This window comes from Artibeus jamaicensis, unplaced genomic scaffold (genome assembly GCF_021234435.1).
Source record: "Artibeus jamaicensis isolate MK-2021 breed Jamaican fruit bat unplaced genomic scaffold, CSHL_Jam_final contig_332, whole genome shotgun sequence".
In the NCBI taxonomy this organism is placed as follows: Eukaryota; Metazoa; Chordata; class Mammalia; order Chiroptera; family Phyllostomidae; genus Artibeus; species Artibeus jamaicensis.
The window spans coordinates 19,797,577-19,814,630 of NW_026521788.1; the positions used below are offsets into that span (position 1 = coordinate 19,797,577).

General features: G+C 36.5%; 1 protein-coding gene across 6 annotated transcripts in view; it reads right to left on the minus strand.

Annotated features, from left to right (window-relative positions):
• CTNNA3 (catenin alpha 3) overlaps positions 1–17,054 on the minus strand; it is a 1,563,160-nt gene that overhangs the window by 1,389,836 nt on the left and 156,270 nt on the right. For all 6 annotated transcript variants that reach the window (XM_053663824.1, XM_053663825.1, XM_053663823.1 and 3 more), the window contains one exon: positions 1,165–1,284. In XM_053663824.1, coding sequence (XP_053519799.1) covers positions 1,165–1,284 — 120 coding nt within the window. The remainder of the gene's footprint in view (positions 1–1,164; positions 1,285–17,054) is intronic.

Here is a 17,054-nt window from a genome sequence, read left to right on the forward strand (position 1 = left end):
GTATGTGCAGAGATATTGCATTTGCCCAGAACATTCTACAAAACATATAATAGTTCCTAGGAAAATAGGGCCTTGGGGAGATTAAATGCCCATGTAATGTCTTTGATGAAACAAGACCTAAAACAAAATTCTCTTTCCAAGTCAGTATTTCGAGACCATAGTAAGTTGATTTCATGAGGTGTAACTACGCACAGGAAGTCCTGCTTTGAAAACCTTCATCCAAAAGATCAAAAAAAAAAATCTGTGAAATTGGCAATGGCAAGAAAATCAGTCACACCTTTGCCACACTAACAGGAAAGACTCTTAAGTAATGGACTTGGTGCCTGGCCATCCGAGTCAGCCACTTAGTCATTTTTCTAGACGCTATCCATCATTGAGCACATTCCCAAATTTCATGTAACCTAATTTAAACATCTAACTGGCATTTCTGATGGGAATAAACATTCCATCAAAGTAAAAGTTTGACAACCCTGCCACCTAGTGGCTGCTAGGAAACTGGGGAAGCTCCTGCTTGGGAAAAGTAGCTAGCTAGCTACTATGGCAGTAGAGAATTTAATGATTATTAATAGTATAAAATACTAACTCTAAAAGCAACCTCGATCTATTTTGTCTTTGAATTTATCTTGGTATCTACACAAGGAGGCAAAAAGACCTGCATCTGTTAGGTACATTTTCCTGTAATCTTGTACACTTAGCAAATTTTTACTAATCTTCAGAGATCAAATAAGAACACTAAAGGTTGATTCATATTTTGAGATATTTATGAGCCTTTTCCTTAATATTGTATTTACAACCACATCCTTTACCCAGTCTTCAGGTCCTTTTTCTTATGTATTCCCCCATCTGGTCATGCATTCACAGAGGCCCCCTTTAAGCCACTGAAGCATCCTTAGTCAAAGGGTAGTTGTACCTTTACGAACCAGCAGTTTTCCTTAAGACAGGTAAAAGAACACATGTAGAAACCCCTATAGTGCAGATCTGAAAGTAAAGACCACAGGGAACGCTGCGGGAAGTCACATGAACAGACAGGTCCACACACACAGCACAACCGATTTCTGCCCTAAACATTGGAAGGTAAGCATCCGCAGGCCTACCTAAACCTGACGCTTCAGCACAAAGCCTGAAGCGTTCATCTCCTCCACCAAGGAAAGGTCCGACTCCTACCTGCTGACGTTTGAAGGCTAAATAATCCAAATTTTCCAGCTCCTTCCCAAGCTTCTGGTAGGTTTTCTGGAGGTCAGATGTGTTGGAAACATTTTTAAGAGACTCAAGCGTCCTTTGAAACTGAAATCAAAAGCAAGAGCAAATCAGTAGAATAGCCGCGTATTTTTCTTCAAATTCCTAACTAGCTAATACTGAGAAATAGTTGACAGTAAACCCCAGTTTCTCCCATTCATAAGACAGAGATAATAAATGCTAGCTAATTGCCTCTCAATAAAATAATTAGAAAGTTACTATGAAGAATCGGAAACTGTACAAGCAACACATTGCATAAATGAAAGCCCATTTAGTCCTGACTTCAACAAAAGAACATACTGGATTTTAAGAAAATAAAACTCTTCATGTCTTAGCATACACTGCTACTTTTAAAGAAAAAAAGTGCAATGAATGTATCATTTCAAATTATAATAAGGAAGTGTTAAAAGAGCTCTCACATTCCAACCATGGAGACAAATTTACATAAAAGTAGCTCATTGCCTCTGTAGAAACATCTATGAAGAACAGGCACCCACCAGTACCCACTGGACTTCAGCCAGGAACACCTCTCAGACCTCATGTTTTGAGGAGGTAAAAAAACTAACATTTTGATGACTGAAGCATATGTAGCATGTTCAGCAAACATTTATTCATTTCTGTCTTATAACACCAATGAGTTATGAAATCAGTTCTGCTGAATCAGAATGTTTCCATTCATTTTTAAGCCAGATACCAGAAAAACACAAAGGAGACAAATTGCAATGGATCACAGAATATTTTTCTACCAGTAAGTAATTAAGCAAAGGGAACTCACAAGAAATTAAATTCTTGGTTTATTTTAGGAAATTAGAACATACTTTGGAGGATGATTGAAAATGTCAAGTAATGTCATTTACAAGACATTGGCACTTTCTCTTTATGTTATTTATTTCCCATATGCTCACTGTGTGCCATTGGATAGATTTCCACATTCAATAGAGACTTCATCTTAAACACACCAGAACTCTACTGTGACTACAATGCTATGAGATAGGCTAATAGAATGTTACAGAATATAGTTAAGTTTCCAGGGAAATGATTTGACCCTTACTATTTCAACCCTATAGAATAAGTCATATTATAATGGCATTTCACTGTATTAGATCCTAAATTTCATGAAAGCAACATGTTTATCTCAATCCAAGGTGGCAGAAGAAAAAGAAAGGGGAAATAACAGTCCTAAGCTTCCGCAGCAGGACGGTAAATTACATTCCACAATGTAATCTCTTAGAACCTACTACACACAAGGCACTATGAATACAAGCACATTTCTTGTGCTAAACAAACTTACAGACTACAGGCGAGGCCAAACATGAAACTCACAAATGAGAAAGACTGACATTTGCGTGCCTGCTCAGTGGCAGGCACTTGGCACTTTCCAATGTATCCTCACCGAACCCCAGAGCTCCCACTTCTCTATCCATTCTGCCCGCAAGTAAACAGGACTCAGTTTCAACTGGGTCTTGACTACAGTGTTGTGTTCTTTCTGCTCTATCATTAGCTCTAACATAAGAGTGAAGAGAATGCAAAAAAAGGAATAAAAGCAACATGTGATAAAACAGCCAAAACTCACTGATATTGAGAGACTCAAGCCACATAAAAGACATGAGGGAAATTGATTGGGGTCTCAATTCACAGGAAGAATTTTCAGAGCTTTAAATAGGAACCAGTCCCATCCATCAGTTTAAAGATGGCCCAAGTCTGATCATCTTCTTCCCCTTCTGTAGCAGAGTAAACACATTTCTCTTAACATAATTTAATAACCATTATACTAACTGTTTATTATGTTATATGATCATTTCCAGACCTTGCCATTCTTGGGTCCATAATCACTATGTTCAAATCAAAATAATACCAGATCTAAAATCTTAAACAATTTGTGTCATTTTACCTATAAGTAATATAAACTATTTTACCAATCAATCTGTTTCCTAAGAAAGATTAGCTCTACTTTTTAAATATTTCTTCCTCACATTTATGTCTGTGAACTTTTATACAACTCCAAATAGAAACTTTAGGGTTAACACAAGTTCAGAAACATAAAAAACAATAACTCCAGATAATCTGTCCAGGGCCAAAGAAGAAAGAGAAAATCCAGTAAGGACACAGCACCACAGAAGGTTTTCATTAAAGGTCAGAGTTGGCATAATGTGGAGCTGTTAGCTCGAACTTTCAGTATCGGGACTTATGTCTCCCATTCATTGATACAAAATAGCTCAGAATACTCAAACTAAGATGATTCATTCATTTAAGTGGACTTTCTTATTTACAAAAACAAATGATTGTCAAGGAGAGGTCATACAAAATCCATAGTGTAACTTTGCGTTAGATCCCTATTAAAAGCCCCATCAACATCTACCCACGCATACACTTAAAGATTCTAAAGAATGAAAGCAGTAACTTTACCATGCAGATGAGAAGATAAAAATAAGACAATGGTTAAGGTGAGGTTTAGATTTTCTGTGAAGATATTTGATATTGACTTAATCGGAAGATTTTTCATTCCCATAGGCCACTGTGCTGGATCACTGAGAGAGACCTCTTGAGATTTTCTACATCAGTTCAGTCCATTGTAATTTCATTATATTGACTATGTCTCAAAATAGCTTATCTCTCAGTTTAAGTTAGTAAAGGAAGCACAATTAATCAAAGAGATTTTAATATTCCTGCATTCTGCCTGTTCAAAGTTTTGAGTGGTAATTTAAAATAATTCAAGAACCCCAAATAATTTGTTGAACATTGAATTTATCTGGTGTTAATATTTTTTAAAACATTTAAAAATTTTTAAATTACACTTTACATTCAATATTTTGTATTAGTCTCAGGTGTACAGCATAGTGGTTAGACAATCATATACTTTACTAAAGTCTTCCCCCAATATTTCCAGCACTCATCTGGCACCATATGTAGTTATTACACTATTATTGATTAGATTACTTTCCTGTGCTGTAATTTTTTATTTAATTTTTACTGTATTTTTCTGTTACCATTTAGTCCCCTTGCACCCTCCTGCCCCCAGCAATCACCACACTGCTGTCAATTTCCATGAGCTGTTTTTCCTTTTTGCTCAATTCCTCCACTCCCTAACCACCCACTGCCAAAAAGCTATCATCCTGTTCTCCATCTATGAGTCCGTCTCTACTTTGCTTGTTAGTTCAGTTTGTTCATTAGATTCCACACATGAGTGAAATCATAGACTATTTGTCTTTCTCTACCTGCCTTATTTCACTTAGCATAATGTTCTCCAGGTCCATCCATCCACTTTTAACAAAGGGTAAAATTTTTTCTTCTTTTTTATGGCCAAGTAGTATTCCATTGTGTAAATGTCCTACAGTTGTTTTATCCACTCATCTATTGATGGAAATGGGCTGCTTGCATATCTCAGCAATTGTAAATAATGCTGCAATGAACATAGGGGTGCATATGTTTTTTTGAATTTCTGTTTGGGTTACTTTGGGTATATTCCCAGAAGTGGGATCACTGGGTCAAAAGGCACATGCATTTTTAATTTTTTGAGGTATCTCTATACTGCTTTCCACAGTGCTTGCACCAGTCTTCATTACCACCAACAGTGCAAAAGGGTCACTTCCGCTTTCTCCACATCCTTGACAGCACTTGTTTATTGATTTATTGATTATAGCCATTCTGACAGGTATGAGACTATAACTCATTGTGGTTTTTATTTGCATTTCTCTGATAATTAGTGATGTTGAGCATCTTTTCATATGTCTATTGGCCATTTGTATGTCCTATTTGGAGAAGCATCTATCCAGGTCCTTTGCCCATTTTTAATTAGGTTGTTTGCTTTTGGGGGGTTTGAGGGGGTTATTGAGTTTTGCAAGTTCTTTATAAATTTTGGATACTCACACCTCATCAGATATATCAGCAAATGTGTTCTCCCATTCTGTGGGTTGCCTTTGTATTTTGTTGATGATTTCCTTTGTTGTGCAAAAACTTTTTAGTTCGATATAGTCCCATTTGTTTATTTTTTGTTTGTTTGTTTGTTTGTTTCTGTTGCCTGGGGAGATACATCCAATAAAATAATGCTCTGAGCAACATCCAAGATTATGCTGCCTGTTTTCTTCTAGGATTTTTATGGTTTGAGGTCTAACATTTAAGTCTTTAATCCATTTCGAACTTATTCTTGTGTGTGGTGTAAGACAGTGGTTGTTTCCTTTTTTCTATACATATCTGTCCAATTTTCCCAATACCATTTATTGAACAAACTGTCTTCAGACCATTGTATGTGCTTGCCTCCTCTGTAGAATATTAATTGACTATAAAGATATGGACTTATTTCTGGCTCTCTATTCTGTTCCATTGACTTATGTGTCTGTTTTTATGCTAGTATCATGTTGTTTTGATTACTATTGCATTATAGTATAGTTTGATATTAGGTAGCATGATTCCTCAAACTTTGTTCTTCCTTCTCAGGATCACCATTGCTCTGCAGGGCCTTTTGTGGTTCCATATAAATTTTTGAAATATTTGTTCTAGTTCTGTGAAATATGTCATTGGAACCTTGAAAGGAATTGAACTGAATCTATGGATTGCTTTGGGTAGTATGGACATTTTAATAATGTTAATTTTTTTCTATCCATGAACACAGTTTGTGCTCCCACTTATTTGTAATTTCTTCAATTTCTTTCTTCAGTTTCTTATAATTTTATGACTACAGGTCTTTTAAATCCTTAGTTACATTTACTCCTAGGTATTTTATGCTTTTTGTAGCAATTATGAATAAGACTGTTTTCTTACTTTTCTTTTCTGTTAGTTCATTACTGGCATATAAAAATGCAACTGATTTCTGGATATTAATTTTGTATACTGCTACTTTGCTATATTAATTTATCAGTTCTAATAGTTCCTTGGTGGAATCCTTGTGGGTTTTTCTATGTATTGTATCATGTCATCTGCAAATAGAGATAGTTATACTTCTTCATTTCCAATTTGGACGCCTTTTATTTCTTCTTCTTGTCTAATTGCTGTGTCTTGGACTTCCAGTAATATTTTGAACAAGAAAGCTGAAAGTGAACATCCCTATCTTGTTCCTGATCTTAAAGAAAATGCTTGTAGTTTTTGCCCATTGAGTATGATTCTGGCAGTAGGTCTGTTCTGTGTGGCCTTTATTATGTTTAGGTATGTTCCCTCTAATCCCACTTTGCTGAGAGTTCTTATCATAAATGTGTGCTGAATTTTATCAAATGCTTTTTCTACATCTATTGATATGATAGTGTGGTTTTTATTGTTCATTTTGTTTATGTGATGAGTCACATTTATTGATTTGCAAATGTTGTGCCAACCTTGCATCCCAGAACAAATCCCATTTGATCATGGTGTATGATCTTTTTGATGCACTGCTGTATTTGGTTTGCTAATACTTTGTTGAGGATTTTAGTGTCTATGTTCATCAAGGATATTGGCTTATAATTTTTTCCTTTCTTTGCAATAATATTTATCTGATTTTGGAATTAGGATAATGCTTACTTGTAAAATGAGTTTGGGAGCCTTCCCACCTCTTGAATTTTATAAAACATTTTGAGAAGGAGGTGTTAGTTCTTCTCAGAATGTTTGGTAAAATTCACCTGTGAAGCCATCTGCTCCAGGGATTTGTTTGTTTGGGAGATTTTTTGATTACTGCTTCAATTTTGCTAGGTGTAATCTGTCTACTCACAGTCTCTGATCCCTCCTGATTTAGTTTTGGCAGTGATCTTTAAGGGTCCTGGGGGGAGGTTAGTGTAGCTTCCACTTACTCCTCCACCATCTTGGATCTCCTATATCCTGTGTTAATATTTTTAACTAATTATAGACCAAAGTGAAACCTAAAAAAAAGCCCAGTAAATAAAACTGAACCCCCAAAACCTAATTAGCTTCTAAAACTGTCAAAACTGAATATTAAAATGGTTTATTCTCTGAAAAACAAATGCAAATTCTGTTCTATCTGACTGCCTTATCAAATATCACAAATGGGCAAGAATGAGAGGATGTAAACAATATTCTTAGCCCCCAATTTGCCTTAAAAACAGGTGTTGTAAACACCCCCACAGTATTTTCTCATCAGTTTCCTTTCTGCTCAAGTTCCAATTTAAGATGTCAGTGCAGGAAGATCCTGAATTCACCTTTCCCACAGACACACTGAATTTACAGCTATCTATATATAGAACAATTTCCTATGAAAAAGTAATCACACGAAGAAACTGTTTAACCTCAGGTAAATGAGAGGGAAATCACACTGAAGCAAGTAGAAAAGGTGGAGACACAGTTTTGCTCCATATACCCCACCCCAGTGGAGCAAACCACAATTAGGAAGAAACTCAAAAAACAGAGTATCTCCCTGGGGAGTGAGGGGTTCATATACCACATCAGGTACCCCAACTTTTAAGGTGGGCACCTGAGACATAAGCCTCCAAAACACTTGACTTTGAAGACCAATGGGGCTCACATCCACCAGACTCATGGGGCTGTACCAATACCTACACAAGACAAAACAGACTTTAAAAACAAAGGCTACAACAAGATACAAAGAAGGAACAAGCAATTCAACCTCTGTGTATTTATCTAAAGAAACCCAAAACACAATTTGAAAATACATATGCACCCATATGTTCAGTACAGTTATTTACGATAGCCAAGATATGAAAACAACATAAGTGCCCCTTGATAGATGAGTAGATAAAGAAGAATGGAACATATATACAATGGAACAATATTCAGCCATATAAAAAATGAAATCTTGTCTCTGCAACAACATGGATAGATCTAGAGAGTATTACACTGAGTGAAATAAATCTGACAGAGAAAAGACAAATGTCATTCGATTTTACTTATATGTGGAAGCTAAACAAAATGAACAAAAAAAGAAGCAAACTCACAGATACAGAAAACATTCTGATGGTTGCCAGATGGGAGGGGGTTTTAGGGGTGATTGGTTAAAAAAGGGAATGGATTAAGAAGTACAAATTGTTACTTACAAAGTAGTCATGTGGTTGTAAAGTACAGCACAGGAGATATAGTCAATAATGTTGCAATAACTATATGTGGTGTTAAATAGCCACTAGATTTATCTGGATAAATCACTTTATAAGTTATATAAACATCTAAGCACTATGTTGCACCCCTGAAACTAACACAATATTGTATTTCAACTGTAATTGAAAAAAATTAAAGAGTACAATAAGAGACAAAGAACAGCATCATATAATGATTAAATGATCAATCCAGCAAGAGAATATAACATTTGTAAATGTTTACACAACCAACATAGGACCACCTAAATATATAAAGCAAATATTAACAGAACTGAAAGGAAAACTAGCTAGCATTACAATAGTAAGAATCCTTAATATCCTTCTTACATCAATGAAAAATCAGCTAGACAGAAAATCAATAAGAAAACACCAACCTTAAATGACATGTTAGACATTATGAACTTTAAAGACATATATAGACTAGTCCATTCAAAAGTAACAGAATATACATTCTTCTCAAGGCACATGTAACATTCTCCAAGACAGATAATATAAAAAGCCCCAAAACAAGTCTTAACAAATTTAAAATTATTAAAATCATATCAAGCATGTTTTCAACCACAATGGTGTAAGACTTAAAATCTTACAAGAAGAAAACTAGAAAATTCACAAATATGTGAAGATTAAACAACATACAACTGAACAACCAATAGATAAACAAAGAAATCAAAAGATAAATCAAAAATGCCTTGAGCTAAATGAAATTGAAAATGCAAAATCCAAACCTATGGATGCAGCAAATGTAGTCCTAAGTGGAAAGCTCATAGCAATAAATGATTCTCAAGAAACAACACTAAAAAATTAACACTATTCATCAAGGAACTAGAAAAAGAAGAACAAATAAAGCCCAATTTAATAGAGTGAAGGAAATAAAAATATCATGGAAAAAATAAATGAAATAGAAATTAAACTAAAATGACAATGGAAACAATTAATGACTAAGAGCTGGTTCTTTGAAAAGATAAACAAAATTGAAAAATCTCAGCTACGCTCATCAAAAAAGAGACAAAATTTTCAAGTAAAATCAGAAATGAAGTAAGAACCATTATCAGTGATACCACAGAAATACCAACTATCATAAGAGACTACACTAAACAATTATACACCAATAGGAAAACCTACAAGAAATAGATAAATTCCAAAAGATACAACCTTCCTAGATTAAATCATGAAAAATAGAAAATTCGAACAGACCAATTACAAGTAAGGATATTGAGTCAGTCATTTTAAATCTCCCAATAATCAAAAGTCATGGAGATAATAGCTTCACTGGTAAATTCTACCAAACATTCAAAGGAGATTTAGTCTTCTCAAATACTTCCAAAAACTAGAAAAGAGAACATCTCCAAACTCATTTTATGAGGACAGCATCATCTGGATACCAAAATCAGAAAAGGACAACATAAGAAAGGAATATTATGGGCCCATATCCCTGATAAATATAGATGCATAAATTCTCAACAAAATATTAGCAAATGAAATTTAAGAATGCATTAAAAGTACCATGCACCATGATCGCATAGAATTTATTCCAAGAATGTAAGTGTGGTTCAACATCTGCAAATCGATGTGATATACCACATCAACAAAACTAAGGATACAAACCATATGATCATCACAATAGACAAAGATAAAGCATTTGACAAAATTCAACATCCATTCATGATACACATTCTCAGCAAAGCGAGTATAGAAGGAACATACCTAAATGTAATAATAGCTATATATGTTAAGGCCATAACTAACATCATACTCAATAGTGAAAAGATGAAAGCTTTTCTCTAAAATCAGAACAAGACAAGGATGCCCACTTTTACCACTTTCCTCTAACTAGTATTATTAGGTAATAACCTGAGCAATTAGGTAAGAATAAGAACAAAAGACATCCAAATTAGAAAGAAATAAGTTAAACTGCCACTGTTTACACGTAATAAAATTTTATATATAGAAAATCTTAAAGACTCCAAGAAACTGTTAAAATAAATAAATTCAGTAACTTTACAGAATATATAATGACTATACAGGAATTTATTGTGTTTTTATATACTACTAATGAACTACCACAAAAAAATTATTAAAACAATCCATTTACAACTGCATCAAAAAGGATAAAATACCTACAAATAAAATTAACCAAGGAGGTAAGAAATGCACACTGAAAACTATAAAACACTGATGGAAGAAACTGAAGACAAAAATAAATGGAAAATGTTCCATACTCATGGATTAAATAATTAATACTGTTGAAATGTCCACACTACCCAAGTATTCTAAAGAATCAATGGAGTCACTATCAAAATAACACAGTATTTTTATAGAAATAGAACAAACAATCCTAAAATTTGTATGAAACAACAAAAGATCCCAAATAGCCAAAGAAAGAACAATGCTGGAGTATCACACTCCCTGATGTCTAACTTTATTACAAAGATATAGTAATCAAAACAGTATAATATTGGCATAAAAGCAGACATATAGATCAATGAAACATAACAAAGAGCCCCAAAATAAACCACACATATATGGTCAATTAATTTATGACATACAGGCCAACAATATATAATGGGGAAAGGACAATATCTTCAATAAATGGTGTTGGGGAAACTGGACAGCCACAAGCAAAAGAATAAAACTAGACCATTATAACAAAAAATTAACTCAATATAGATTAAACACATGACTTCAAGACCTAAAACCATAAAGACCCTAGAAGGAACCACAAGCAATAAGCTCTTTGACATTGGTCATAGCGATAATTTTTTTATTCTGGCAACAAAAGCAAAAATAAACACATAGAACCAGGTTCAATGTGTTTGTATTCTAAAGAATACAAAGCTCCATTCTAAAGAATGAGCACTCCATGTTCATTGCAGTATCATTTATAATAACCAGGATATGAAAATAACCTAAGGGTCCATCAATAGACAAATGGATAAAGAAAATGTGGTATATGTATGTAATGAAATATTATTCAGCCATAAAAAATAAAAGTGTGCCACTTGTAATGACAGGGACGGACTCTGAGGGCATTTATGCTAAGCACAATAAGGCAAACAAAGACAAATATGGTATGATATCATTTATATATAGAAGAGCCTGTAGATCAGGGGTGTCAAACTTGTTTTCACTGGGGGCCACATCAGCCTGCAGTTGCCTTCAAAGGGCTGAATGTGAAGTTCCTGGCCCCTAGGTAAGAAGTAGTTATATTTATACAGTCCTAAAATCACATCCAGCCCTTTGAAGGCAACCACAAGGCTGATGTGGCCCCCAGTGAAAATGAGTTTGACACCCCTGCTGTAGATAGAACTGGTTGGTGATTGCCAGAGGCAGTGGATCGGTTGGGTGAGTCAAATAAGTGAAAGGGGTCAAAAGATACAAATTTCCAGGGGGGTTGAACCCCTTTGGTGATGGGGGTATGTGTTTGTGTGTGTGTGCACGTGTGTGTGTATGAAGAGATTAAGAACTTGACCCCTCTAATCTGGCCAAAGAAAGCAAGAAATATTAACTGGACATGAGGAATAAAAAACAACTTAATATTCCACCCCCTGCGTTATAGCTATTATGACAACTGAGAGGGGGGACAAGAGTGGGAGCAGGATGAAGAATTAACTGGAAGGGGTTCAATGGCTGCAATATTCATCCACTTAGTTTTTTACAAGAATAGCTCATCAGGGGAGGGGAGGGGAGAGGAAGGGAGAGAGGGGAGAGGAGAGGGAGTGGGGGGAGAGGAGAGGGAAGGGGAAGGGAGAGAAGAAGCTGGGAATGCAGTTCAGATGTTCAGTTCTGAACTGGCAGTTCTCCTCCCATCCTCAGCTCTGTCACTAAGAGAGGTCTTAAAAGTTCTCATCACAACAAAAAAATTCTTCAGCTATGTATGGTGACAGATGTTAGCTAGACTTATTGTGATCATTTTCCCATATGGAGAGTAAGGCAAAATCAGGTTTACAGTTGTTTGTATGGATATAATAAAATAATTAATAAATAACAATAAACTCTATTTCATGTACTCACAACTGTAAGCCTACTTTTGCCCCACCCTGTATACAAATATCTAATTGTGTTGTACATCTGAGACTAATATAATATTACATGTCAACCATACCTCAGTAAAAATTCCTTTTTGTTCAGAGATAAGAATACTAATCCACCAAATAAAATAGAATCCATGACTGCTACTCTTTCATTAAAATAACTGAAGGGACTTCGCCAAGATGGAGGCATAGGTGGATGTGCCGTACCTTCTCACACAACCAAGTTTAGAGACAACTAAATATTAGCAACAGAAAACACAGCCAGAACACGGAAAATTGAACTTTTCGGAAGTTGGTTAACAACAAATTCTTCAGCCTGACCGGTAAGGGGCGAAACCAGCGGCTAGTGAAGCAGGGTTGCACAGGAGGACTCGGTCAGACGGACTCAGGCGCGCGGAATCCAGACCCACGGAATCCAGGCGCAGGGTTGGACCTAGTGAGCGACCGAAAGAGCGAGCGAGTGAGCGACCAGGTGAGCGACCGAAAGAGCGAGCGAGTGAGCGACCAGGCGAGCGACCGCGGGGGAGACAACGGGGCAGCAGGGCTGCGTGTTGACTGTGGTCGCACATTTGTGCGCCGGCAGACAGGCGAGGGAGTGGGCGGTTGGACCGGGGCCAGGCGGGTCCCCTCGGCAAGCGGCAGTGGAGGGCGCTGCCATTTCCCTGCTCTGACCCCACCTCCACATACAGCATCATAACCCAGCGACTCTGAGTGGCCCGGCCCAGGTGAACCACCTAAGCCTCTGATCCTCACCCAGCTGTGAGAAACAGCAGAGGGGGTCGCCATTTCCCCGCTCTGACCACGCCCCTACATAAGCGTCACAACGCAGCCACCTGGGAGTCCAAGGCACCGCTTCTCACACTTAAAGGGCCAGAACAGACCAAAAATGTCGCAAGAAGATCTCAAAGCCCCAGAGCCCATAGATCTAAGCAATGAAGAAATAGCAAAACTCTCAGACACACAGTTTAAAACACTGGTCATCAGGATCCTCACAGAACTGGTTGATTATAGCCACAAATTAGACAAATATATGAAGGCAAAACTAATTGAAATGAATGGAATTGCACAGGAAACCAATAGCGATGAAAAGGAAACTGGGACTCAAATCAATGGAGTGGACCAGAAGAAAGCAAATAATGGCCAAACAGAAAAGAGTCAAGAAGCAAGAATTCAAAGAAATGAGGAGAGTCTTAGGAACCTCCAGGACATCTTTAAATGCTCCAACATCCAAATTATAGGGGTACCAGAAGGGGAAAAGGAACAGCCACCAGTGGAAAACTTATTTGAACAAATAATAAAGGAAAATTTCCCCAATCTGGCAAAGGAAATAGACTTCCAGGAAATCCAGGAAGCTCAGAGAGTCCCAAAGAAGTTGGACCCAAGAAGGAACACACCAAGGCACATCATCATTATATTAGCCAAAATTAAAATGAAGGAGAGAATCCTAGAAGCAGCAAGAGATAAGGGGACAGTCACCTACAAAGGAGTCCCCATCAGACTGTCAGCGGATTTCTCAAAAGAGACCTCACAGGCAAGAAGGGGCTGGAAAGAGGTATTCCAAGTCATGAAATCCAAAGACCTACAACCAAGATTGCTCTATCCAGCAAAACTTTCATTTAGAATGGAAGGGCAGATAAAGTGCTTCTCAGATAAGATCAAATTCAAGGAGTTCATCATCACCAAGCCCTTATTATATGAAATGTTAAAGGGACTTATCTAAGAAAAAGAAGTTAAAGAAACATGAACAGTGAAAGGACAACAAACTCACAGTTATTAACAACCACACCTAAAATGAAAGCAAACTAAAAGGACAGCTAGATCAGGAGTGGAAACATAGAAATGAAGATCTCAAGGAGGGTTAGCAACAGGGGAGTGGGAGGAGGAGAAGGGGGGAGAAGGTACAGAAAATAAGTAGCATAGACAGTAGATAGAAAATAGAAGGGGGGGCAAGAATAGTAGGGGAAATATAGAATCTAAAGAACTTGAGACACATGGTCATAAACTAAAGGGGGGGTAATGGTGGGGATGGGGGGGTAGGGTGGAGGGGAATGAAAGGAGGAATAGAACAACTGTAACAGCATAATCAATAAAAAAATTAAAAAATAAAATAAAGTCTATAAACTACAAAAACAAAAAGGCTAGCAACACAATAAAATATTGCCAAAGTAAAAATAAAATAAAATAAATAAAATAAAATAACTGAAAATCTGGTGGATTGACCCTTTTATTATTATATAATGTCTTTCTCTGTCTTAGCAGTTTTTGACTTAAGATCTATTTTGTCTAATATAAGTATAGTCCCTGTTCTCTTTTGGTTACCATTGGAGTGGAAAATCATTTTTTATCCCTTACTATCAGCTTACCTGTGTCCTTAAATCTAAAGTGAGTTTCATGTATGAAGCATATCGTTGGGTCTTGCTTTTTTTTTGTCCATTCAAATGCTTTGTGTCCTAAGTAGTTGTTAAGCCCCAGCTGGTGTGCCTCAGTGGAATTAGTGCTGGTCTGTGAACCAAAGGGTCACTGGTTCAATTCCCAGTCAGGGCACATACCTGGGCTGTGGGCCAGGTCTCCATTAGGGGGCACACAGAGGCAACCACACATTGATGTTTCTCTCCCTCTCCTTCTCCCTCCCTTCCCCTCTCTCTAAAAACAAATAAGTCTTTAAAAATAACTTCAAAAAATAAAGTAGTTATTAGTAAGAAAGGACATACTACTGCCATTTTGTTAGTTACATTCTTTCTGTTACTCATGTAGTTCTTTTTTCTGTTTTTCCCCTATTGCTATCTTTCTTTCTGTTGTGTCATTTTTTGTAGTGTTATGCTTTGATTTTTTTAATAATTTCTATGAGTATTTTCCTTCTTCCCCAAAACACATATTTTATATTGTTGTCATATTTATATCTATACATATTATGGATTTCTAGTATATTATTATCTGCATAAATTGGAGTACATTTTCCTTTTAACTTTGGTACTAGAATTAAAAGTGATTTACCCGCCACTATTGTAGTGATGCAGTATTCTGTATCTATCTATATATTTGCCTTTATCACTGAGTTATATATTTCTTATGCTGTAAAACATTTTTGTTTAGCAGCTCTTCATCTCAACTTTAAGTGCTCCCATTATTTTTGTAACATAGGTCTAATGGTAATAAACTCCCTCAATTTTTGTTTTTCTGGGAAACTATCTCCCCCTTTCTGAAGAACCATTTTATTCTCAGTGTAGGATCCTTGATTAGTAGGGTTTTTTTTTTCTTTCAGCACTATGAATATATTATACCTCTACCTTCTGGACTCCAAGGTTTCTGCTAAAATTCCACTGACTGTCTTAAAGGGGTTCCTTTGTACATGACATGTCAGTTTTCCTTTGTTCTTTCCCAGTCCTTCTTTGTCTTTGACTTTTGACAGTATTATTATAATGTGTCTCGGTGTGGATTTCTTTGGGCTCATCACTTTTGGTATCCTTTGAGATAACTGGATTTCAATGGCCATTTCTTTCCACAGATTTGTGGTTTTCTCAGTCATCACTTCTTAGAATATGTTTTCTGGTCCTTTTTTTAGCTCTTCTCCTTCTGGGATTCCCTAAATGCGTATATTAGCCATATAGTAGTCTGATTAATGATATTCCATAAATACCTTACCTATCATCGCACCTTTCATTTCTTTCTTTCTGCTCCTCTGACTGAAATGTTTCCAATTTTCTGTCTTTAAGTTCATTAATCTTTTCTTCTGTCTTATATATTGTAATGTTGAATACCTTAGTGAAATTTTCAGTTCAATTATTGTGCTTTTTAGTGCCATGATTTCTGTGAAATAACTTTTATATTTTCTATCTGTGTTAAAAGTTTAACTTTTTTCGTGCATTGTTCTCTTTATCTCAGTGAGTGATTTTATGACTGTTGTTTTGAACCCTCTGTCAGGTAAATAATATATCTCAATTTCATTAGGATCAGTTTCTGGAGATTCGTATATTCTTTTGTTTCAAACACCATTGCATGGTTCTTTATTTTCCTTGTCATGCTAGTGTCTGCATATTAGACAAAGCAGGCACCTTTCCTAGTTTTCATGGACTTTATAACAGAGAAGACCTCTCACCACCAGTCATCCCAGCCTCTACCAACTCTCTTACTCCCTAGGAAGAAGCAGGAAGCTGAGGTTTTGTCTGCTTGCTCTGGGCTAGGATGGGCTGGGCTGGGCTGGGCTGGGCTGGGCTGGGCTGGAGAGGAGGTAGCTGTGGTGTCTACAGGTCTAACTATTCTCTGTGGGTAACTAGACTATTCTGGATCCACCAAAGCTCCAAGACTGGCAAGACAGGACCCAGTCCTCTGGAGAGCCCCCTCAAAAAAGGTAGAGTGTTAGACCAAGAACCAACTCCTCCTCTCTCCTGGAAGCTGAAAACTAAAGGGTGTCTCCTTGATTGTATGGTGTTATGTTATAGGTACGAACTCTGTGAAAGGGTGCCCCAAATCTCCCTACAGAAGTAAGACTGAACACAAACCTATTGATTCTTTGTCCAGCAAAATTTCCACTAAACCACAAGGTCTCAGATATTTGAAACCAAAGGTTTGACTCCACATTAAAAACCCACCACATGACCTTATACAAACATATTGCTTCTCCTAATGATTACTTTTTCAGGCTTTCCAAATCTATCTCTTGTTTTATTTGTTTCCCTAGTCCTGTTATTATCTTTTATTTCTAGTATCACTCATATCTGCCTCAAATTCAGTATGTATAAAACCCATAAATTGCTTCTTC